Source organism: Aedes aegypti, chromosome 1, assembly GCF_002204515.2.
Source record: "Aedes aegypti strain LVP_AGWG chromosome 1, AaegL5.0 Primary Assembly, whole genome shotgun sequence".
In the NCBI taxonomy this organism is placed as follows: domain Eukaryota; kingdom Metazoa; phylum Arthropoda; class Insecta; order Diptera; family Culicidae; genus Aedes; species Aedes aegypti.
The window spans coordinates 167,163,999-167,191,031 of record NC_035107.1 but is presented as its reverse complement, the minus strand read 5'-3'; the positions used below and the strand labels follow the sequence as shown (position 1 = coordinate 167,191,031).

The following is a 27,033-nucleotide window of genomic DNA, read 5'->3' as shown; positions in this document are numbered from 1 at the left end:
TGATAATTAACCTGAAGTGTACGATTTGACAGATAACTTTGAATTATTCTAACAATGTATGTTGGAGAATTCAGGTTTTTAATTTTACGATCAAACCTTCATGCCAAACACTGTCGAATGTCTAGAAGAGCAAGACCAGTAGAGTAGCTTTCAGATTTGTTGGAACGGATCAAATTTGTTACACGTAAAAGTTGATGAGTGGTCGAATGTCCATGGCGGAATCCGAACTGTTAATTGGCAAAAATTGAATTTTCGTTGATGTGGGCCATCATTCTGTTCAAAATAACCTTTTCAAAAAGTTTACTGGTTGGTAAATGGCTGGGCATGGCGTACCATTGGTACCTCGCGTACCTGAAGGAATAAAATAGACCCCTCTGTGCGGTCCTTAGCCTCTTGCCCAGCAACTCCTATCCCTACCTCCTCGTGGTACTGGCCGGGGTACGAGTAACCTTAGGGAAGATCGGGTAACCAACCCCCGGTGGGAACTTTGGTCGTATGCTGACAGGGAAGGGGGGGTTTGCTTCTGCAAACCTTGAGCGTCTGTACTCCATGTTAGGAGCGGCTCACAACAGCGTCTGTTCCCCATGTCAGGGGCGGCTGATCATCGTCCGAGTGCCAGAGAAGGACTCTAAGCTAAACTGCGCACTATGGCCCTCCGAACATTTAGGGGGAATGGTCCTCCGGAAATCTAGGGGGTTGGTGTCAGGCCCTGCAAGCCAGCCGTAAAAACACATCAGCACAGGAACGTCAACGAGAGAATACGGACCGGAACAATCGGCAAAGACCACAGCGACGGAAATGGACTAGCGATTGGAAACTCGGTACGTGGAACTGCAAATCTCTCAACTTCATTGGAAGCACACGCATACTCTCCGATGTACTGAAGACCCGCGGTTTCGACATCGTAGCGCTGCAGGAGGTGTGCTGGACAGGTTCGGTGGTGCGAACGTTTAGAGGTAATCATACCATCTACCAGAGCTGCGGCAACACACGTGAGCTGGGAACAGCTTTTATAGTGATGGGTGATATGCAAAGGCGTGTGATCGGGTGGTGGCCGATCAACGAAAGAATGTGCAAGTTGAGGCTCAAAGGCCGGTTCTTCAACTTCAGCATCATAAACGTGCATAGCCCTCACTCCGGAAGCACTGATGATGACAAGGACGCATTTTACGCGCAGCTCGAACGCGAGTACGACCGCTGCCCAAGCCACGACGTCAAGATCATCATAGGTGATTTGAACGCTCAGGTTGGCCAGGAGGAGGAGTTCAGACCGACGATTGGAAGGTTCAGCGCCCACCGGCTGACGAACGAGAACGGCCTACGACTGATAGATTTTGCCGCCTCCAAGAACATGGCCATTCGCAGCACCTACTTCCAGCACAGCCTCCCGTATCGATACACCTGGAGATCACCACTGCAGACGGAATCACAAATCGACCACGTTTTGATCGATGGACGGCACTTCTCCGATATTACCGACGTCAGAACCTATCGTGGCGCTAACATCGACTCTGATCACTATCTAGTGATGGTGAAACTGCGCCAAAAACTATCCGTCATCAACAATGTACGGTATCGACGCCCGCCTCGGTATAACCTAGCGCGACTGGCCCAACCGAACGTCGCTGCCGCATACGAGCAGCATCTCGAGGTAGCGTTGCCGGAAGAGGGCGAGCTTGACGAAGCCCCTCTTGAGGACTGCTGGAGCAACATAAAAGCAGCCATCAACAACGCAGCCGAGAGCATCGTCGGGTACGTGGAAAGGAGGACATGTAACGATTGGTTCGACGAAGAATGCAGGCAGGTTTTGGAGGAGAAGGATGCAGCGCGGGCTGCAATGCTGCAGCAAGGAACGCGACAAAACGTGGAGCGATATAAAAGAAAACGGAAGCAGCAAACCCGACTATTCCGGGACAAAAAGCGCCGCCTGGAAGAAGCGGAATGTGAAGAAATGGAACAGCTGCATCGTTCTCAAGAAACGCGAAAGTTCTACGAGAAGCTCAACGCATCCCGAAAAGGCTTCGTGCCGCGAGCCGAAATGTGTAGGGATAAGGACGGAAGCATCTTGACGGACGAACGTGAGGTGATTGAAAGGTGGAAGCAGCACTACGATGAACACCTGAATGGCACGGAGAACACAGGCGACGAGGGTCACGACAGCGGAGGAAGTGACTACGTCAGCACGGCGGATGAAGGAAACCAACCTGCCCCCACATTGAGGGAAGTTAAGGATGCCATCAGCCAGCTCAAGAATAATAAGGCCGCTGGTAAAGATGGTATTGGAGCTGAACTCATCAAAATGGGCCCGGAGAGGTTGGCCGCCTGTCTGCACCGGCTGATTGTCAAAATCTGGGAAACCGAACAGCTGCCGGAGGAGTGGAAGCAAGGGGTCATATGCCCCATCTACAAGAAGGGCGACAAACTGGAATGTGAAAACTATCGTGCGATCACTATCCTGAATGCCGCCTACAAAGTGCTATCCCAGATTATCTTCCGTCGTCTATCACCAATAACAAATGAGTTTGTGGGAAGTTATCAAGCTGGTTTCATCAACGGCCGCTCGACAACGGACCAAATCTTCACTGTACGGCAAATCCTCCAGAAATGCCGTGAATACCAAGTCCCAACGCATCACCTGTTCATCGATTTCAAAGCGGCTTATGATAGCATCGACCGCGAAGAGCTATGGAAAATCATGGACGAGTACAGCTTTCCCGGGAAGCTCACAAGACTAATAAGAGCAACGATGGACGGTGTGCAGAATAGCGTGAAGATTTCGGGCGAACATTCCAGTTCGTTCGAATCCCGCCGGGGACTTCGACAGGGTGATGGACTTTCGTGCCTGCTGTTCAACATCGCGCTAGAAGGTGTCATGCGGAGAGCCGGGTTCAATAACCGAGGTACGATTTTCACAAGATCCAGCCAATTTGTTTGCTTCGCGGATGATATGGATGTTGTCGGCAGAACATTTGGAACGGTGACAGACCTCTACACCCGCCTGAAACGTGAAGCAACAAAAGTCGGCCTGGTGGTGAATGCGTCAAAAACAAAGTACATGCTGATAGGCGGAACCGAGCGCGACAGAGCCCGCCTGGGAAGCAGTGTTACGATAGACGGGGATACTTTTGAGGTGGTTGATGAGTTCGTCTACCTCGGATCCTTGTTAACGGCTGATAACAACGTTAGTCGTGAAATACGGAGACGCATCATCAGTGGAAGTCGCGCCTACTATGGGCTCCAGAAGAAGCTGCGGTCGAGAAAGATTCACCCCCGCACCAAATGTACCATGTACAAAACGCTTATAAGACCGGTGGTCCTCTATGGACATGAAGCATGGACCATGCTGGAAGAGGACCTGCAAGCACTTGGAGTGTTCGAACGAAGGGTGCTTAGAACGATCTTTGGCGGAGTGCAGGAGGACGGTGTGTGGCGGCGGAGAATGAACCACGAGCTCGCTAGGCTCTACGGCGAACCAAGTATCCAGAAGGTTGCTAAAGCCGGAAGGGTGCGCTGGGCAGGGCATGTTGCAAGACTACCGGACAACAATCCTGCAAAGATGGTGTTCGCGTCGAATCCGGTTGGCACAAGAAGGCGGGGAGCACAGCGAGCGAGGTGGCAACAAGATCTGGAGAACGTGGGCCAAAATCGAGGTTGGAGAGACACAGCCTTGGACCGAGTAAATTGGCGTAACATCGTTAACGAGGTTTTATCAAATTAATTGATGTAACACCAACTAAATAAATAAATAATAAAAAGTTTACTGATGGAGGAAAGCAAACTGATTGGACGATAGCTAGAAGCTTCTGCAGGATTTTTGTCTGGTTTTAAAATTGGAACAACTTAAGCATTTTTTCCATTTTTCAGGAACATATGCTAATTGAAAACATTTGTTGAATATATGATAAGCTACTTTCTGGAAGTTTCTTGATGAGGATGTAGAAAATTCCATCATCGCCAGGAGCTTTCATATTTATGAATATTTTAATAATAGTTCTCACTTCTTCCAAATCAGTCTCCCAGGCATTTTCGAAAACGTTCTCTTGATTGAGAATATTTTCGAACTCCTGAGAAACTTGATTTTCAATTGGACTAGTAAGTCCTAAATTAAAATTGTGCGCGCTTTCAAACTGCATAGCAAGTTTTTGAGCTTTTTCGCAATTAGTTAGTAATAATTTGTTTTCCGAACAATGCCAGATTGGGTTCTCTTTTTCATAATGATTACTTGGACTGGGGAAAATCCAAGTAAATCATTTATTCCATTTTTGATCTCTTCAGGTGACTTATAGTCACTTGGGAGACCTTTCAAGACAACTTTGAACAAACGTTCAGTTTTGTCGTCATAAGTAAAAAAATTGTGCTTCTTCTCTTCAAGGTGTTTAAGAAGAAGTTCGCGATCTTTAAGAGTTTCCGGCAAAACGCGACAGTCTCCTTTCTTTGCGATTTGGAAGAAGACCTTGATTCCCCTAATGGAGTTCAAGATCTCCTGCCTAAATCCCCCAAATTCGGAACAACTGACCACGATAGGCGGCACTCTTAGCTTCTTCACTTGAATCAAAGAGCCTGGGCTAGAGGCTGCTTCGATTTGGTGTTCGGGAAATTTGTCTAGTGCATCGAACTGATTGCTCATTTCGATACAATTATTCATTTCACCCTTGGAAGAAAGTTTGCATTCCGGGGAAGCGTCCTTTCTTCCATTTAGTTTAGTGACAGTTTTAAATCCCACTTTTTTGGAAGGAAGTTGTGAATTCAGAGATTCACCCTTCCTTTTGTTTGTTGTTGATATCATGTTTAGTTAATAAACGGAAGAAGACGTGACCTCCTAAGAGTTTTTTTTCCCAAGCCGGTGTCCAAGAAGGATTACCACCGCTAGCTTTCGTTAACGGGTCCAACGAAAAATCGAAGGCACGGGTCCAAACAAGGATTGTAAAGGGATCAATAGTAGAAAAAATAGTACTGAAAAGTACTGTTTTAGTAGCACTGAAAAGTACCGTTTTTAATTTTAGCACTGAAAAGTACTGTTTTTGTAGCGCTGAAAAGTACTGTTTTATTGCTTTAGGTAGTTTTCAAGAAAACTTCCAAGAGCAGAGAGAATTCGTGTACGCACAGCACGAAGGTACGATGCGCACTGAAGCGATGATGGTTATTTTCCTCTTAAAGCTAGGTATGCTGTTCAGCTCAAGAAAAGTAAAAATTTCTGCGCAAGAAATGGTCAAGAAATTTTCTACAGTGAGCTCCAATTGTATTGACATTTCTTTTCAACTGCGTACTGCGATCAAAGAAAAATGCTTTTGTTGAGCATTTCTTGCAAGAAATTTCCCAAACGCATCGAGATAGGCAATTACTTTTCTGTTGAAGTGCATACTTCCCATAAGCTTACAAAACGTTGAGGCCTTCGCACGTTATTTAAATAGCGTTGATGAATCAGGTATCATGCACCTCCTTTATATCATTTGCCTGTGGAAGCGAACGATGGAGAGCGGGATACATCACTTGAAGCTTTAGTAGTGGAAAAAGCCAGCGTTTTAGTATATAAGGATAAACTTGAATAAACATTGCTCAAACTTACAGTGCGTTTTGATGCTCTCTCCCCTATACACTATTTTTGCGAATGAATGACGCAAATACCATCTTTTCAATGATTTTTTTCATGGATTTTGTTTGTCACACAAAAACACTTAATTTGAATACGGCTGAGCGATCGTCGTGATTGCCGGAAATTGTATCTTCATCGAATCAGTGCCACTTTGCCCAACAAAAATGTTGCCGATCAATTTAATCTCAAATGATTTGCAGCAGTTTTACCAATCTCAATGACGTTAATGCGCATTTTGAGTATGGCCAGCTGTCCCTCTGTACGTTGGAAACTAATCCACACAAAGAATGCTCTTCAGTCAGCAGCAATATACGACACTTCGCCTTCATTAAAGTGATTTTTAATTATTTTATTTACCCTGCCATGGTTTATCTAATGTGCGCCCCGTTATAAAAGGCATATTGATTCAGTCATCGTTTCGTGCGCTCACTCGCTTCCCCAGTGACCTAGTCTTCGATTTTGCAATAAATTCAACAAGCCACGGCGAGGAGAGATCAATCTCTTAAATATTGGTAGGGGCAGAAGGGAAAAAAGGCAGAAGCAGAGGAAGGCGACGCGGCAGCGTGAAATGTAAACATCGTGATTGTGTCGCGCACATTTCAAGAGAAAAGCTGCGCCCGCACTTGGCCGTATAAAATCGATAGATGCGAAAAGTAAAATATAATAAAGCTATTTGTTTGCCATGAGCAATATACTTCACAGTAGATCGGAAAATAGTGCTTCCGTGTGGAGACTGTATAAATGGGGATATATAGTTCAAATTTTGTTTAATCTTGAAATTTAGGCGTCTTTGGTTTTAAAGATTTTGGTACAAAGCAAACTACTACAATAAAGAAATGCTTAATAAAAAAATGCTTTTCTTACCACTTCATTGTAGCAGCTTTTGGGACGATACAAGTCGATATTGTGCTGTTCAACACCGAGATCTTGCCAGTGGTACCAAAGGCGCAAATTCGATCCAAATGCCTATCATCTTCACATTTGCTGACTTAGAACGTAATCTTCCATTTCAGGGAAAGGAAGTTTGGATAATTCACCAAGTAAACAGTACCTATGTGATAATTGTATATGTATTGTTATGACCAATGCGCAATCAACTCGTTGGGTGCTAATATATTTGGATTACTGTTCCTGGAACTGATCCCGTGTTCCAATACTATTAACATTGGGTAACTCCCAAATCTGTCTTTGTTCGGAGGTTTGAATTCAGCGGTATGAAAGGGGTGCTAAACATTTTATTACGTAAGTATTAGACTGGCCCTTAAACAAAAAAGTTGTAAAACTCAACGGGGCACCCCCTAGATATAAGCCTTATGGTACGAAATACGCTCTCTCAAAATTTCAACTCAATTGGTTGCTCCACCAGCTGGCGCATTCGATTTGAAGTTTGTATGGGATATTCGTCTCACATATATTGAAAATTGATCCTATGCCACTATTTCGTTCCGTATACTAATTGTTCGCGTTCAAATAAGCCCAAAATGACAAATACACTAGTTGATACCCTAATGAACATAATTGCAGAAGGTTGTATCTAGGTTTAATCTTATTTTCATTACTCTTTCAGTTGTTGAAAGTTAGGCTTAGATCAGCACTCCCGTACAGTCACTTATATGCATGCGACATGTGCCTTTGCTCGCCCAGCGTCATAGGTGGCTATGATGCGCTTAGTGGCTACCTCCAAGCTATGTTGAAGAAATACAAGCAGTATTGCATGATATACTTCAGATGGTTTAAATACCAACTTTATTGATTTTGATCATGGTACAACCTTCTACAATATTGTTCGATATAGTATCAAGTAGTGTTTTTGACATTCTGGGTCCAATTGAACGCGATCATCAATTTTCCTGAACCAAACAGTAGATGATGTGCTGTTGCTCATATGTTTGAGCTGAAAATCCCATATTAACTTCAATTCAAATGCGCCAGCTCATGGAACGACCAAATGAGCTGAATTTTTCAGAACGGCTTCCTCTAACCCCAAGAAATAACCCTGGGGGGTGCCCCGTGGAATCATACAACTTTATTTTTCTCCTATACTGAGCTGGGCCAGTCTAGTAAGTATGGCTGGTCGAGAAATCAAATTGGGTTTCCCAGCGCCACTCAGAGGCGGTATTTAAATTATATTTACTTGCTGCATTGACATAGATTAGAACATTCGAATTGGCAAAATTACCACAGTGGTAGAAACGAAATTAGATTGTTGGTGAACATAATAAAAAGTTACCTGGTAGTCGGGTTTTTCGTTTGCGTGAAGAACAATTGATTTGCACATACAAATTATTTGATATTTTCTATCACAGAACAGACGTACTTAGCGTGAGAAGAACCTATGGTACGGGTCTAAAAACGGACCGACAAGGGATAGACTTAAAAGTAAAACTGAAAAATACTGTTTTTGTTGCACTCAGAAGTACCTACCCAAGTAACACAGCTAGTTATATAAGAGTTAAAAATTCCAGTTTTGAACACATTCTGTTGTATTTTTCTAGTAATATTTACTTTATATCTAACACTTGTATAGCTGAAACAGCGCAAAAATGACGGTTTATATAACATCTCATAGGTCTGACAACCACTTATAATCACATACCATTAACAATTTATAAACATACTCTCAACATAACAAAGCTGAGAATATAAGCTGTAATGAGCAGTTGTTATAATTAGGTTATTTTCAGCATTAAATACGCACAACTCAAGTTTATATAACGACATACTTCATGTGTTGTAATTAAGCTATTTCAAAGTATAAACCACATTTATATTGCACAAGATCATTAGATTATAATACAGGCGAGTGTTTTGGTTATTGCGACGTTATTTGTAAGCTATATAACTTGAAAAACACAATCATATTACATACTACATGCTTAAAATGTCCAATCTGAAAAACGAAGGAACTTACAGAAAATAAACACAAAATTGCCTCCAAAAAATACATGGCTACCATAACCTGAAAAAAATGTTTCCAAACTGAAAAAATCTTAGATTGTTGAATCACGGAGATGAATAAAATTAAAAAGGATCGTAATCAACGATATTTGGGAAGTTTATTTTGCGGATCAAAATTCATGGTGAAACTTTCAATTTCACTTTTCAATAATTCATGGGCCATTATAATAATTCCTAAATGTATTACGAAGCCACCCTAATTGTGCTGTTTTGTATAGTTTTCTTCAATTCTCACGAAAATAATAATATGGCAGATTTTTATTTAGGATTGCAGCGCCGTCCAAACATATTCGAACGGTTCAATTGTTTTATTGAATTTTTCATATTGCTTTGATTACATTGCTCACGCTCCAAACTATTACTCAATGGTTTTATATCTCTTGTCAAAATTACGCAACTTATCAAATTGATTCTGATGTCTAATCAAATTATTCAGGTTAATATGAACGACATGCATCTTAAATGGATTCGAAGTAAGGTAATTCAAGTTTTCAACCGGCACTGTAATCCTGATTATTTATTTAGTAAAATGTGAAATGTTTGTGTATGTTTATACAGATATGAGTTGAAATTGCGTTGTAATAACATCTTCTGAGCATCTTAACTAGGGGATTTAGATCAACTTATAATAACGTTTATAATACATCACGAGAACCTATTTTCAACATATTCTGCAAAAAATCATTTAATTGTTTTTTCAATAATGTTTATAACACCCAAATAACTTAAATATAGCTTCTTGCTTGGTTTACAAATGTCAACATTGTGAAAATTGCAGTAATGTTGACAGACATCGCGCAGTAGCTATTTTTTTCGACGATATTCACCAATTTTAGAGCCTATTCGACCATAATAGTTTTGACCCACACAGAAGAAAGCGCTGCTTTATTTTAACACTAGTGAAATATGGGATCATGTGTTTTCTGCTACCAGAGAAAAATTGAAATTATGGTGCCCAATATACACAAAACACTTTGGACTACGTGATGTGTCAATCGCGGAATTAAAACCGTGCGTTTATTTCCCAAAGTGAATGTATCAAAAATCGTGATGTGCATGTCTAAAATACATGTTGAAGAAGCAAACGCAGTTGGTAGAATTTTTGTTCAACTAATTCGCAGTACACTCTGAAACCACTCTTTCAGAAGTTTATATTATCAAAACAATTGTTTTTTTTTTTGTTATAATGAAAAGCAAACGAATTTGGAAAACCATCCGCGAACGATTTCGATACGTTTCAATTTCGTTCAGTTTTTCTCCACAAGGTTTGAATATGGTGTTTTTGACCTAGCTTCAATAGTCGAATGTTATTAAAATCACACAATACATGCATCAATGATGATGGGTTTATTGATGTTTGAATCTTGTAAAAAATACGTTTAAAATGCATTATTATAACATACATTTTATTATGTTCGTTTGTAGAGCATCCAATTAACCAAGTCAGGTTGTCATTTTTGGATTTACTGTTTTGAGATGACTTGTTTTCCGATAGCTATTTTATAACATTTATATAACACAAGATGTTATGGTTTTCACCATTATAACTCTTATATGACAAGATCTGCTATCTGCTATCTGAAAAGATGTTTTTGGTGTTACTTTGGTACTGTTTTATTGCTTTAGACAGTATTAAATATCAGCACAAGAGTACATGAGTAAATTGCGCACTGCCAAATCACGAAATGTTCAATCTTTAACACCGGTATAATCTTTTAGACAGACTTTTCTATGGACATGATTATGAAGATGAATATAATGATATAAGAAATATAAGAATGATGAATGATTATAACAAGAATGGAGAGAAAAGAAAAGGAGAAAACATTCAGCTGTGTGACCTGAAATTTTATGTTTTTCTTCAAATGGATTGAAAGCAACTGTATCTTAAAAGTATGAAAATTACCCATGCTATATATGCTATCATTTTGCAACAAAGGTATCGATCGACACCAAACCAAAATGTATTCCCCAAGAATCTTCTTAAGAACAATACTCAACAGTTTTTGTATACAGTAGAACCCTTTATAATGGAAGTGGCTTTGCTAAGAATGTTGATCCCCACTGCGTTTGTGGTCCTTCTCCATTTCCTGGGATTCGACGTGAGAATTTCTTCCTCACGTCCTGGCTATAAAGCCTAGGATAAAGCGCCATTACTCGCTCTCCAAAAACGAGAAGAAAACTTATTCTCCCGCGGTAGTCAGAGATAATAAAAAAAAATACATTATTAGTGGTAATATTTCATGACTTGAAACAAGATAGTCAAACGTAGTGGAACTGCTTACATGATTCAACTGCTCTTATATGTATTTAATATGAAAAATATAGAACTAACTACTTTGTGAAACTATTTTTTATGAAAGGTAGCTGACAAGTTCTTCGTTGGTATTTCTATGGCAAGTTTGTATTACCTTCGTGTTACGAAAAAAAACTAAGAAGACTCATGGACTTGTTTGTAAAGGGCAAAAGAGATAATAGAGATGAGCAGGAACGAACTCACCAAAATAACTGCAAGCTGTAAAATGACCGCATTCAATGCTGGTTTCTTCACTTTCTTCGCTGACATCGGAGACCGTGATTTGAAGATCTTTCGCAAAGACAAATCCCGTATATGTTATCACTTTTCACTGTTTTTCTAAATAATATGGGGCCTATTTTGTAAATCGAGCAGATTCATGTGACTCGTCTATATTCATTATCGATCAAAGCAAGCATGCATATTTCAGATGTCACCCGTCGACTCCCATAGTAATCCAGTCACATAGAGTGATAACTGTCGAAAAACTCGAGTGACATAGCTGAGTCGAGCGAATTTTTCGGTCGACAGTGACTCCAGTCGAGTCATTTTGATCGACTCGACTTATAAAATAGACCCCTATATCTCGAAATTCAGATAATTTCGAAACTTAGGGTCTTCAGTAAAGTAAGTTGTTCTGGAGTTGAAGCGCTATCTGATGGTACCTCATTTAATTCGGAATTTGACCGATAGGTGGCTCAGGAGCCTATCCATTTAGAAAAATGGCATCTTCGGCAAAGTTGTTCAGTAGCTTAAGGGTTATTATCTTTCTAGCCAAGAGAATCATGATTTTGCCACCAGGCGACGCTAGTGAGCATGAAACTTTTGTTTTGCATATATTTCAGGATGCTGATCATTAAAAAAGATGGCATCTTCGGCAAACTTGTTCAGTAGCTGAAGAGCTATCGTTATTTTAGCCAATCTCGCCTTGAATAAGAATGTGACATCTTTGAAACAAATGGTTCATGCTTATTGTCATCACCTGGTGGGTGAATTTAGAATCAACTAGATCGATTAATAATAGCCCTTGGCTATTATTGTAATGTTTAGTTATTCGGTAGTTGTTGAAACTTTCATTCGGCCGTAAACCACGAATCATAATCGAAAAGTAAAAGTTTCAAGCTCACTAGCGTTGCCTGGTGGCAAAATTTTGAAACAACTGCCTTGAACAACAATAGCCTTTGAGCAACTGAACAACTTTGCCGAACACGCCATCTTGCTGAGAGATCAGGATCCTAAGATATCCGCAAAATAATAAAAAATCATATTCACTAGCGCCGCCTGGTGGCGGAATTCTGAATCTAAATGACCGCCGCATGTCAACCTTTGATCTCCTAAACAAACTTGTATATGATTAAGTAGATGAAAAAAAAAACGAATTGAGTACTATACCATTTAATTCCACTAGAGTTTGTATCCTTTGACAGATACGCGTATTTCGACCTCAACTGTAAGGTCGTCTTCAGTGTCGTGTACTAGACTCGACTTGTGTATGATGGTTTTTCTATATTTTATCTAGATCGCAAGATATTTCAGGTTGAACATAAAGAAAACCAAGGGTGTTGCACAAAGTACAACGTGCGGCTACTCGCGTTACAAAAATTCGCGCTACAATCGAAAGGTTAAACATTCGTTTTCTAAGGTCAGTTATCATATAGGGTCATTTATTTTGGACAAGTACTAGTGATTCACTTGATATCCACTGAAACTATACATCATCTCTAATTTTATAATTTAACAGGAAATTCGAAATGGAACCTCTCGGAAGGCTTACGGCAAATTTTCGGTTGCCGCCACCTTCAAAACGCTTCATCATTGCACGCAGTAGTACTGATATTGGTCAATAAAATGTTTTTTTCTTCTTCTGAAGACCACGTGATTATAACTCAAAATATCAACAATAAACAGATTATGATAACTGGTTTCGTGAGATCCAGATTCAACTGAAATAAAACGGAAAGTCTGAGCTAAAAGAGAAGCAGTTGTAAAATCTCACAAATATTTAATCAATTATGGAATTTATATCAACACACATAAATCAATTCCAAATTTGAGAATGGCCAGTTAGATGTGAAGAAGCCGAAAAACGGTTTTATGATACTTTATCGCGCTGTCTTTGTATTGCATCCTGCATCCAAAGCACGGTTTCGTGTCCGTAATAAAATTAAAGGGGAATTAGTTAATTTGATTACACTTTACCGAAGACTTCACTTTGGTATATTTTCGATCTTTTGGCATTCCACTCTCGCATTTGCAAATTATTCGGAAAGATCTCATCTAACAAATACAAAAAAAAACATCACTTTTAAGGTGAAATCAGATTGAAGTCACGGATTCTCACAAGCACAAATGTGAAGAATCAGGCAGCCGTTTTCGCGGAAAATTTGATCTATTGGTCACTCACTAGTGGTGACGAATCGATACACTTTTCAGCACAATGTGTTGTTATGCTCACAATTTTTTTTGCTGATTTGAATTTGAGGTGTGGCTTTGATTCTTTTTTACCTTAAAAGTTTGGGTGAACAGCCCTTGATACAAACGATTGATGACGGGGGCAAATGGCAAATAGTGGGGGCCATAAAGTGAGAGAAGTGCTGCTCGTAAAACAATAAAAGCTTTGTTGCTTTGAGCAGCGCACGATCTTGATGAAATAAACGATTATTATCACGGCATCATTATCAAAAAGAACAGATTTTGTTGCCGTAACGGTGTCGTTGACGTGTGGTGCAAATGCAAGCCAGATGACCTTTACAGTCGCTCAAATCGAAATAAGAAACTGTGGGTTTGCATCAAACTTCGCTTAATTAGGTATGCAACATTTTTTTTATCATTTTACAACAATATAGAGAATGTATCAAATATACTTTTCTTTGATGAAATATATACCAAACTATTTCCAACAAAAGATTAAAACTCCAATGAACATATAAAAATGTTTATTGAAACAACATTTATGTAAATTTCAATCCAGCATCGTATGCAGCAGCATCTTTTTTCTCGCCTACCTTCGATTGTTTACCCAAACTGATCTCTATGCGCGTGAAGCCTTCTCCGATGCTTCGTCTCCTTTCCTTATTCAATATTTTTAAGTAAATCTTAAGCTCTTAAGCTTAAACAAATCGAAAGAGAAGCAAAAACAAACTTCATTCGCCACACCACGCTGCTCGTCTGCTGGTGTTGGTGGCAAATGGGGTAATATAGATAGGACCGTTACCGTGGCGTATCCGTTGAACAACGCGAAGTGCCAAGGTACAAGGTAAAATATTTGATAATTATAATTAAATAATCGAATCAGAAAAGGGCCGTATTTAGATTTCGGCAAAAGTTGGGATAGACAAGAAGTAGGACAGAAAAACAAATCTAACATTGTGTCTTTTTGTTCATCCCTCGTGGATCATGATCTTCAAAAAATTCTTATAATTAGTTTGTTGTACAAAGTTTTTCAAATTGAATACTAAGCTTATGGAAGTAGATTTCAGCTGCGACCTTGATTACGTCACTTGACCACATCACGTGACCATATTATGTGCAGTTATTTGTGACTCCGTTCAGCCTTTCCATCCAATTTCAACTTTTGCGATAGAGCGTATAAGAAAACGACACCACGCCTACAATGATGAAATTGAGAATATTAGTACAAAAATTGCGTGACGTAGTTATTAGAATATTTCTCACGGTAGAAAATGTTTGAAGTACATATTATTTCATTTAAATCTGTGGCATCTCGATATTTCTTTCGCAGTTATCACCTGATTCGGCAGATCTGCTATCATTAGTAGGTAGAATTTTTATATATAAGGATTTTTTCTTCTTGGCATTACTTCCCTACTGGAAAAGAATCTGCTTATCAGCTGTTGTTCACTCAGCTCAGTGTTCAATTAGCACTTCCACAGTTATAAACTGAGAGCATTCTTTACCATAGTTGCCATTTTTTACATTTGTTTATCGTGTGGTAGCTACGATGATACTCTTTGGCCAGGGGAGTTAAGGAAATTTTCATCACGAAAAGATCTTGGACCGACCGGGAATCGAACCCAGACACCTTCAGCATGGCTTTGCTTTGTAGTCGCAAACGCTCCCACTATGCTAAGCAAGACCCCTATTTTAAGTGTATTAGCGCCAAAACTAATACACTTGATACTTACCTACGATTGGACAAATCTACGAATCAATAAACCGTTTGATCAGGAAACAGATAACCTAAACGATAAAATACCCAAAATTGCCCACCCTGCCGAAAAGCCTCACACCCTATCTTTAACACTTTGGTTTGCTTTCCGATTGCTACATTTGGTTAGAGGAGGAGAAGAACACTTGTAAGCTAACATTGTTAACAACGCACACTTCACACCCTTGTGTTACCATGCATACAATTACGGGCCGGTTTGAACGAAATCTTCATAAATCGACGTGCACTTTGCAACACACTGAACAGTGCCGAAGCGCGGCCTTTTGTTGGTGTGAAATTGAACCTAGGTGTTTGGAGAGCGATTTGTGAAAGACAAATCTGTATCAGTGCGTCAATATTGACTGTTGTTTTTGACAGCGGTACGAGGAACGGCAAATGTTTGAAGCATAAACCACAAGTTAAAACGGAACTACTTAGAATTCTACTTCATGGTAAGTTATCAGGTGTGATTTATCAGGGAAAATCAATGACAAAGATTTCACTATTGCTTATAATACTATTATTTAATCCGTTGTTCTCGTGCTATAATGACAGTTGATATTGATTGTTGTTTTAATACATGAAAAACTTATAAATCTTTCATTATATTTCAAATTATACAAATGATAAATAAGATCTTTCAACTAAATATTTTGCCTTATATTATTCTAGTTTGTTGTTATATAATTAAAGTATAGATTTACACGATATTAAACAATGCTATGACAAAGAGAAGATTCTCCTCTATCTCTCAGTTGTGATAATTTTTATCTTGGTCCATTCAAACTTGGTTATCAAAAGCTGTAAACATTCGCCACTTTGCAAATTTTATGTCGTTTGATCCGATGACATTTGCATAAACCATACGTTTTGCATAGAATTCAGACACATCGGATAATTAAAAATCATGAATTGTTCGATCTTGTTTGTTATGTCGAATGTAACACACACACAAACACAGTGAATGCAACGCCAATTAAACAAAACCGTAACGTTTCCAAACGAAGCAATCGTGGTCAGAGGCATTCAAGTGACATTTTTCTTTCCGACAATCGTTCGATCGCTCGTGTTGTGAATGTTCAAAGGAAGCGTTGCCGAATATCAGCGAAAACGTGTCGAATTCTGTGATTGTTTACAAGACTCCCAATCGCTTTTAGGGCAAAATCATAAGTTATGCGAAAGTTTTAAGATATTTCTGCCAACATTTTGCAAGTGCTAGTGCTTTTCAAAGAATATAAGATTACGGTTGTAATGCCGAATAAATTTAAAATTGAGGTGGACTTTATGCTGAATCGCACATGTATTGTGGCGTAGTTAACCCTTCAGTCGTCGCGCGGTTTGCCACCGTCAGAACCACCACGCTGATGCTGTGTACGATAAGCGAGGTTTTTTCACCACTGTTGTACAATACACAACAGCGCGACGACTGGAGTGTTAAAAAAAAAGTCAAATAGGGCACTAATTTGGAGGAAGTGAGAAATATTATTTCAAAAAATCCAAAATAAAAAAGTTTCTGATGATAATGGATTTTGTAGGGTTATTTAGAAACTTTCAGAAAGTAACTTATCGTTGTTGATGAAATATTAAGTGTTTTCAGGAGGCATACTGCTATGCCAAGTTGTACCAATTAAAAAAAAAGAAAATACATTCTTCTAGCTAGAGGCTGTTGTCCAATTAGTTTGCTTTGCTCCATCAGTAATAGTGTTGAAAAAGCATTTTTGAACAGAATGGTGGTAGAGCCTTCCTGTCTGGGTTCGATTCCCGGTCGGTACAGGATCTTTTCGTAAAAGACTTTCTTGGGAATAGAGTATCAATGGCAACATTGGCGATATCTTTGATGTTCATGACAGAGATTCACGGTGTATTAACGAGTAGGTAATTTGCAACAAAAAGTAATTTAAGTTACTTGAAGACTTCCTGGCGATATTTTTCAAAGAATAATCTTTATTTATTTTTTGTCGGTAATTATTTAAATTTTCTTGGTAGGATTCATAGTAAATTCTAAAGCAATATCAAATATTTACCCAGCAATTCGTCTATTTGCTAAGATGTCAAGTAAAAATACTATGGCAATATTCTGGGGATTTCGAAAGAATTAATCATCATATTCGGCACTCAAAGCATTCCCTAAGAATTTTGTGTGGAAACTGTCTATAAATTTTAATAATTTTCGTCTGTAATTCATAATCATTCCACTAATGATTTCGTAATTTATAGAGCGATTCTTTTAGCTTATAATGGATAAATTATCTAGTAACTTCACACGAATACTGACTACAAGTTTTTGAAGCAATGTCCCATAAGGATCCTATGCCTGATATCTGCTAAGGAAGCTGTGAAAGAATTAGCAATAGACTTGAGACTTGGCACAATCGAAGAAACTTTCCTGGTACACGTGGAAATCAAACCTACTCTCCTTTGCGGATAAATGCCTAGTGACCATGCGGCTAGGAAGGCCAAACGAAAAGCATCGTATAAGGAAACGTTAATAAATTACCATACGTACATCCACACTCACACGTGGACGTTCCCATATATTGCGTAATGCAAAATTTTGTCCTATCCTCCTAAGACACACTTTTTATAAGGATTGAATACTACAATATTTTTATGGATTATCTAGTTCCCTTGGATTCCTTCACTAAGGGGAAGAGTGATATGATTTAATTTATAGACGATTCCTTAGTTTAACAAATAGCAAAGTGTAAGTAAATTTTGAACCGTGCTTAATATGGTTAAAACTACAAGTTTGACTTTTAACACTTCACTTTTTGCAAAAAAATAAAATACTAAAATCACTACTAAGGCGAGCAAATACCTTTAAACTCTAATATGTGTTGCTTATCTTGACAGATAGGCCTATTTCGTCTGCGACTTACAGACTTCAACACATATTAGAGTTTAAAGGTATTTGCTCGCCTTAGTAGTGATTTTAGTATTTTTTTTTTTGCAAAAAGTAAAGTGTTAAAGTTCAAACTTTTAGTTTTAAACATACTCTAATAATCTCTCCCCTAAATTTAATATAAAAAGTGTAGTTAATATGGTTGTTTTTTATGCGGTCAATATTATTTTTCTCTCAAGACCCCTTTTTTCTCTAGAACTAATTTCTGGCTGCTTCACTGCTTCATACAAATAAAATAACAAAAAGTATAAATTTCAAGATCTTATATTGCAAATTTTATTTTTTTTTCTGGTGTATCGATTATCTGGAGGATTTGATTATCCGGAAAAAAATCGGTACTCCGGATAATCGAGTCCAACCTGAAATGCTTATTTTCTAAGCTTATATGTTGTAATGTTCTGATGTTAAAAGAAAATTGTTGAACTTATATTTTGTTAGAACATATAATCAACGAATCAATGCAGTTTTTCGAATTAAAATTTATAGCTTATACTACTAACATAACTTCCTCTCCGGAATAACTGTGGTGATTTAGCAATGAACTTGTTCTATAGAAAAAAATATTGTATATGTCTTCCCTTGGGCGCGGTAAATGGCTGGGCATGGCGTACCATTGGTACCTAGCGTACCTGCAGGAATAAAGTAAACCCGTTTGTGCGGTCCTTAGCCTCTTGCCCAGCAACTCCTATCCCTACCTCCTCGTGGTACTGGCCAGGGTACGAGTAACCTTGGGGAAGATCGGGTAACCAACTCCCGGTGGGAACTTTGGTCGTATGCTGACAGGGAAGGGGGGGGTTTGCTTTTGCAAACCTGGAGCGTCTGTACTCCATGTTAGGAGCGGCTCACAACAGCGTATGTTCCTCATGTCAGGGGCGGCTGATCATCGTCCGAGTGCCAGAGAAGGACTCTAAGCTAAACTGCGCACTATGGCCCTCCGAACATTTAGGGGGAATGGTCCTCCGGAAATCTAGGGGGTTGGAGTCAGGCCCTGCAAGCCAACCGTAAAAATGCATCAGCACAGGAACGTCAACGAGAGAATACGGACTGGAACAATCGGCAAAGACCACAGAGACGAAAATGGACTAGCGATTGGAAACTCGGTACGTGGAACTGCAAATCTCTCAACTTCATTGGAAGTACTCGCATACTCTCCGATGTACTGAAGACCCGCGGTTTCGACATCGTAGCGCTGCAGGAGGTGTGCTGGACAGGAGCATTGGTGCGAACGTTTAGAGGTAATCATACCATCTACCAGAGCTGCGGCAACACACGTGAGCTGGGAACAGCTTTTATAGTGATGGGTGATATGCAAAGGCGCGTGATCGGGTGGTGGCCGATCAATGAACGAATGTGCAAGTTAAGAATCAAAGGCCGATTCTTTAACTTCAGCATAATCAACGTGCATAGCCCACACTCCGGATGCACTTTCTACGCGCAGCTGGAACGCGAGTACGACCGCTGCCCAAGCCACGACGTCAAGATCATCATACGAGATTTGAACGCTCAAGTTGGCCAGGAGGAGGAGTTCAGACCGACGATTGGAAAGTTCAGCGCCCACCGACTGACGAACGAGAACGGCCTACGACTGATAGATTTTGCCGCCTCCAAGAATATGGCCATTCGTAGCACCTATTTCCAGCACAGCCTCCCGTATCGGTACACCTGGAGATCACCTAAGCAGACAGAGTCGCAAATCGACCACGTTTTGATCGATGGACGGCACTTCTCCGACATAACCGACGTCAGAACCTATCGTGGCGCTAACATTGACTCCGACCAATACCTGGTGATGGTAAAACTGCGCCCAAAACTATCCGTCATCAATGATGTACGGTACCGACGCCCGCCCCGGTACAATCTCGAGCGGCTGAAACAACCGGATGTCGCCAATGCGTACGCGCAGCATCTTGAGGCAGCGTTGCCGGATGAGGGCGAGCTCGATAGGGCCCCTCTTGAGGACTGCTGAAGGACAGTCAAAGCAGCCATTAACGACGCTGCCGAAAGCGTTGTCGGATATGTGGAACGGAGCTCAGGAAACGATTGGTTCGACGAGGAGTGCCAGGAGGTTTTAGAGGAGAAGAATGCAGCGTGGGCTGCAATGCTGCAGCATGGTACGCGGCAAAACGTGGAACGATACAGACTGAAGCGGAAACAGCAAACCCGCCTATTCCGGGACAAAAAACGCCGCCTGGAAGAGGTGGAATGTCAAAAGATGGAGTTGCTGTACCGTTCTCAAGAAACGCGGAAGTTCTATCAGAAGCTCAACACATCCCGCAAAGGCTTCGTGCCGCGAGCTGAGATGTGCCGGGATAAGGATGGGAGCATATTGACGGACGGACGCGAGGTGATCGAAAGGTGGAAGCAGCACTACGATGAACACCTGAATGGCGCAGAGAACACAGGCACAGAAGGTCAGGACAGCGAAGGCGATGGCTACGTCAGCACAGCGGACAGCGGAAATCAACCAGCTCCCACGATGGGTGAAGTAAAGGATGCCATTCAACAGCTCAATAACAACAACGCCGCTGGCAAGGGTGGTATCGGAGCCGAACTCATCAAGATGGGCCCGGACAGGTTGGCCGCTTGTCTGCATCGGCTGATAGTCAGAATCTGCGAAACGGAACAGCTACCGGAGGAGTGGAAGCAAGGCGTTATATGCCCTATCTACAAAAAGGGCGACAAACTGGAGTGTGAAAATTATCGTGCAATCACCATCCTAAACGCCGCCTATAAAGTGCTATCCCAGATTCTCTTCCGTCGTCTATCACCTATGGCAAACGAGTTTGTGGGAAGTTATCAAGCAGGTTTCATCGACGGCCGCTCGACAACGGACCAGATCTTTTCCGTGCGGCAAATCCTCCAGAAATGCAGTGAGTACCAGGTCCCTACGCACCACCGCATACGATAGTATCGACCGCATAGAGCTATGGAAAATCATGGACGAGAACAGCTTTCCCGGGAAGCTCACAAGATTGATCAGAGCAACGATGGACGGTGTGCAAAACTGCGTGAAGATCTCGGGCGAACACTCCAGTTCGTTCGAGTCTCGGTGGGGACTACGACAGGGCGACGGACTTTCGTGCCTGTTGTTCAATATTGCGCTTGAAGGTGTCATGCGGAGAGCCGGACTTAACAGTCGAGGCACGATTTTCACGAGATCCGGACAATTTGTTTGCTTCGTGGACGACATGTATATAATTGGGAGAAAATTTGAAACGGTGGCAGATTTGTTCACCCGCCTGAAACGCGAAGCAACAAGAGTTGGGCTAATAGTGAATGCGTCGAAAACAAAGTACATGCTGGTTGGCGGAACTGAGCGCGACAGGGCCCGCCTAGGAAGCAGTGTTACGATAGACGGGGATACCTTCGAGGTGGTGGACGAGTTCGTCTACCTCGGATCCTTGTTGACGGCTGACAACAATGTTAGTCGGGAAATACGAAGGCGCATCATCAGAGGAAGTCGTGCCTACTATGGGCTCCAGAAGAAACTGCGGTCAAGAAAGATTCGCCCCGCACCAAATGCACGATGTACAAAACGCTCATAAGACCGGTAGTCCTCTATGGGCATGAGGCGTGGACTATGCTCGAGGAGGACTTGCAAGCTCTTGGGGTTTTCGAACGCCGAGTGCTAAGGACGATCTTCGGCGGCGTGCAGGAGAACGGCGTGTGGCGGCGAAGGATGAACCACGAGCTCGCTCAACTCTACGGCGAACCCAGTATCGTCAAGGTAGCTAAAGCTGGAAGGATACGCTGGGCAGGGCATGTTGTAAGAATGCCGGACAACAACCCTGTAAAGATGGTGTTCGCCACGAATCCGGTCGGAACAAGAAGGTGTGGGGCGCAGCGAGCTAGGTGGATTGACCAGGTACACCAGGACCTGGAGAGCGTGGGTCACAGCCGAGGATGGAGAGAAGCGGCCATGAACCGAGGGAATTGGAGAAATATTGTTAGCGAGGCTCTATCAAGATAATTGATGTAAAGCCAAATAACAATCAACAAATGTCTTCCCTTCCCTTTTGTCCGTAGGGATATAACCAGCATAGTAGTTTTTTCGCCTAATGCTTCCAAATTGTGCTTTTTGAGATTTAAAAAAAAGACAATTTACACCGTCTTCAGCCAAGACAGCAGTCTTCAGCCAAGACAGCACAGACTGAACGATTACAACTATTAGGCAACGAACAACATGCGGAACACCCAGTAGCTCAGTGATGAATTTTTCGTTTGACGAAAAGTTTCCACCGACTGGAGCGGGAATCGAACTTACACCCCGTGGCATAATATGCCTAACCGACTGACGCCACTAACCGCATGACCACGAAGCCCACAAGATTGGTTATATAAAGTCACGATTTAGTCCACGAAGAGGGGTGGTAGAATAGAAATGTCCACATAGAGATTGTTTATTTGGCTATCGAAACCTTCAAATCAATTATTCAAACTTTCAACAATTAATGAAATATGCAATCTGTTTGTAATTCACTAGTTTAGATATAGCCAATTGGCTTTAAGCTTCAATCAAAGTGAGTAATAATTCCAAAACATCAAATAAAAATTGTAACGGTTTTTCTGCATTTTTGGGATTAGGCATTAGTTGATTTTTCTAAAACTTTCGACGTTTGAAAAAAAATCGAAAAGTTCTGTTTTTGCCAAATGTTTCATTGCAGTTTAATTGAGGTGCTTTTTGCATAGAGACGTGGCCCACAAGAGCGTTTAGCATAGTTCATTTTTGGAATAAATCAGCTTCATACGAAATGGTCGCATTATGAATAAATCGTTTATGCCTAACATCCATTCTGAAAATTGAAACACCCCTTTTTGAACTTTTGGCAACATATCGTGAAATCAACTAGATGTTATATAAACGTGTTAAAAATGCCACGTGGACGTTTGTGGGAGGGGGATAGGGATTGACGAAATATCCATGCTCGTCCACGGGAAGGGGATTCAAAATCGGTTGAATTCGGCAGCATCTTCGATCTTTACAGTATGCAAGTAGTGAGTTTCTAACAACAACCAATCATACTGTAGCAATATTTGTTGTGCATTCTTACTATTTAACATCCGTGGTACATTTGGGGTAAACCCAACCGATAAGCATTCCATAGAAACCGATCGAGCACTTCAATAATCGACCTACTCGAAGTGCTTACGCGGTGACGGTGTGATAAGTGACAAACAGTTAGATCATCCGTTTGTCATTTCCGTGATTCAAACACTCAGAAAGGGGCCACCAATCGTGCCAGGCGTCTCGTATAGATTATCTCACTTCAGTCTAGACCAGGTATTTGGACGTTAGACGGTGACTGTCAATCAGCTTTGGTCCAATTCGCACGATTCTCAAATCTGCGTCAAACTGATGTCACATAATGATGAGCGAAAACTGCCGCTTCTTCACATCAAACGTTTATTGCTATCACAATAAGCACAACAAATGTACTATCTTGCGTTGGCTTTAATTTAATACACATTGGTTCACACGTTTCACTCCAGATCGATTTCTGATAAGATTTGCTTCGAATTTTTGGCGAATTAAAGGTTGTGTGTTTGTCCACAAATAAACGACGCAATGATACCTTATCTTTTTCGAGCAAATTGAAAACTAAATGAATGCTAACGAAAAAAGGAACGTGAAGCGTGGCCAGGTCGGTAAACTTCCACGAACGATCATCATTTTGGAACTGACCTTGGAAGGATTTACGTCTTACGGCTACCCTGTTTCTCGACGGTGTCCAACGGTGCCGAGCAATAAACGAACAGAAGTCCTTCGTCTTTTGTCACTGTTTATGACGTGCAACAAAACGATCTCTCGTCAAGGATGTGACATTGTTAGCGCTACTTATGTTATGGCCCCATAAACAAATTGCTTTACGGAATATGCTCTAGCATTGACGCGTGCGACCTTCACTCCAACTTCAATCGACGTGAAAGAAATCTCACCCGGAAATCGTTCCTTCAGAATATGTGTCGTGATTTTGGTACACCTAAAATCATGCTCAGGCAATTTTTAACTGTATTGATAAATTTACTGCAAATTTGACATTTGATACCTCTTATTAGCTTATAGTAAGAAACAAAACACCACTTTCAGTATAATTTTGAATACTTGGTAAAGCATTTAATTTTAAAACCTTATCTTTAAATTGATAACATTTTTTAGTTTAAATTTTAGTTGAATGAATAACTAAAATGATGTTGTTTCTTCTATCTAACATCACTGCAGTAATAACAATTTCTACAGGGCATGTTTACCAGAAATACAAATCGTATGACGAGTTCAAAGCGGAACATGTCATACGATACGTAACGTATTTCACAGTGTGGCCCATAAAAAAAATGAAAATCGTCATATCATGTTTTATGGCACATGGACAATGTAAACGAAACACTAATGTTATTCACTATGTGTTTCGTTTAATCTGTTTACTAGAGAGGAATTGGAAGCATACTTTCAAATTTAATCTTGCGGTCATTGAGTTTAATATTTAAGTTGTGATGAAAGTATTTAAAAAGTATACAATGATGTGAGATTCTTCACAAGTCTGGTCTCCAACATTCATCCATGTCAAATGATAAAAGGGATACATACTAAGAGCGCTGGAGGCTTGAATAGTTATTAGAATGAACGGCTTATTTTGAAGAGCTGTGGTTGAACTTTCATATAAGCATGATAAGCGGCTAAAAACCTTTGATCTAGTGTTCATCTAAGTAATCTCTAATTTAAGGAATAAACTTCTTAAAAAAAAACATGAAAAACAACAAAAAATAAAGACACACCAAACCCATAAAAATAAATGCACTCAACCATGTAAAACACGCTGTTTCCTCCTTCCTCTGATACCAAACAACCTAATATTTTCAATAATTAAGTGTGATTTTCTGTGGAAAGTTAATCGTCAGAGTATAACGGTTGAACGCTTTTTCTGACTTTTAGAGAACAAAACTTTCGTCTTTTTTGCTCTTGTACACTATTTGAGATAGTAAAAAATAAAACAAAAATTATCCTATGTAGTGAAGTTATGTCAGAATATATTACAATAATCAAACATTACATTCACTCACGATAAAAATGAATATAACACATAATAATGCCTTATTCACGTTCAAACAATTTTCGCATTTTTTTATTGATCATACTGTAGAATTAAATTTCAATTTGGATTTATCACGATTATATTGAATTTTGTTAGATTCTAATCCAGAAAATTCTTATTAAAAACTTTTATCAATATGTTATAAAAAACAAATTTTGATATTTTTTGTAAGATTTTGAAATCAGGGAATGTTCTGGAGGATGATTTTTTTATTGTTTAATAATTCTGTATCACTCTGACACAAAAATATGTCATAAATATGATCAACTCGTGTGAATTGACGCTCCTTAAAATGATTTTAAAGCGGAAACCGTAAAACAACTGAAATTCACTTGAAACGAAAATAAAACAATATGATTGATTTTTCATAGCGCTGATAACCGCTTCCTAATCGAGGCTATTATATTTTTACTATCTTAAGGTGATTATAAAACGAAGCCAAAATTTGAATTTTCAAGCGCACAAGACTGAAGAATCTTACAACAGTTCACGTTGAAAATCAATCAAACTGTTGATGACCAATGGGATAAATTTTCAACGCGGTGCGCTGTTTGGTTTTCAAGACTTGTACTCTTGAAAATTTGAGGTGTGGCTTCGTTCTATAATCACCTTAATCGCAGCCCGACGTTTACATTTTTATCTAGAAAGTTTGATATTGTATCAGCCACCCGCGCCATAAAACACACAAGCCGTTTCAACCGTCGGAAGAATGTAGGCCAAGCGTGTAGCCATTAAATTTTACTCACCTGCGTCATGACGCGATCGGCTCCAGTACCTTCTTCATCTTTAAATATTATATCCTTATTGTAATTGGTCTCCAAATTGCGGAATTTGCTATCGTTTCTAGAGATTGGACCCTCTTGCATTCCAGAGGCGCCTAACGAATTTTCACTAACGTTCGGTACATGCTGTTTGAACACTAGCGGAAGCAGTTTTCGGGTTCTTCGGGGACCTCCAATGCCCCTGCCAGGACCACAGGACTGCACCTGGGACACCATGTAGAGCAGGAAAATCAACAACATTGTGAAGTACTTCCTTCGATTGTTGAAACAGTTTTTCCGACCACAGCTGAAATTATCCCAAACCATGTTGAACATTTTTGTATGGATAACACGTGGGTGATGAGATTGGTAACCGATTTCACTTTTCTATATTTTTGACTGACTCGAGCTAAACTCTCAACTAATCACTCCATATTATACATAAATGAACACACTATTCCATACAAACACTTATCACTGTCGCTTTTTCTTAGAACTGCATAACCAGGAGCTTACTTATCAGGCTTCCACTTGAAAAATAATCAATTTAATCTGACTGGTCTCAATAACTGACGCTACCATCTCTAACGTGCGTTCAGAAACATTGCACAATTGTCACTGCATCCGTTTCCATTAAATTTTTTATAATGTTAAACACATAATTGCCACTGAACATCATAGATTTTCATTCACGGAAAACTTCATAAATACATCCAGTTTTGCGTTTATTCCATTCAATATTTGAATCCCAGCTCATGTAAAGTCGCGCGCAGCTTAAACCAATTTGGTAATTACTCTTTTTGAAACACTCACTCTCGTCAACTTGTCACCGCCGGCCGAAGGAAAAATAGGGAGGAGATGGTAATTCGACTAGCACTAAATTAGAACTAAGTAGATGCACGGCTGAAAATTTTCGTAGCCAGCACCATGTTGGCTCTCACCTCTTGGCTCCGTTTTGTGGTGTGGTTCTTTTCAACAGGGGTGGAAGCCTCTTCAGCCTCTCTTTCACACGTTTAAGCCAAACGCCTGCCAGTCAACCAACCAGCCAATGGGACTCACCGGCCGAGAGAGTAAAGTGGCGAAAAACATGTATCGAGAGTTACCTTCCTCTACTACACTTCGGTGGGATAAGGCAGTGCAACAGTGGAAAAATGAGTTGAAAAGCTTTTTGGGTTGAGTTGCTGTGGTGGTATTGAGTGTCAGACCTCGTTGGTAATCTTTAAGGAAAGCTGGGTTCCGATATGCAGGGTCGGCCAACTCGTTG

General features: G+C 40.3%; 1 protein-coding gene across 1 annotated transcript in view; it reads right to left on the bottom strand.

Moving 5' to 3' along the window:
- LOC5568282 (protein hedgehog) overlaps positions 1 to 26,791 on the bottom strand; it is a 96,895-nt gene extending 70,104 nt beyond the window's left edge. Inside the window, exon 1 of the mRNA XM_001657929.2 lies at positions 25,755 to 26,791. Coding sequence (XP_001657979.2) covers positions 25,755 to 26,105 — 351 coding nt within the window. The 5' untranslated portion in view covers positions 26,106 to 26,791. The remainder of the gene's footprint in view (positions 1 to 25,754) is intronic.
- Positions 26,792 to 27,033: the final 242 nt, after the last annotated feature.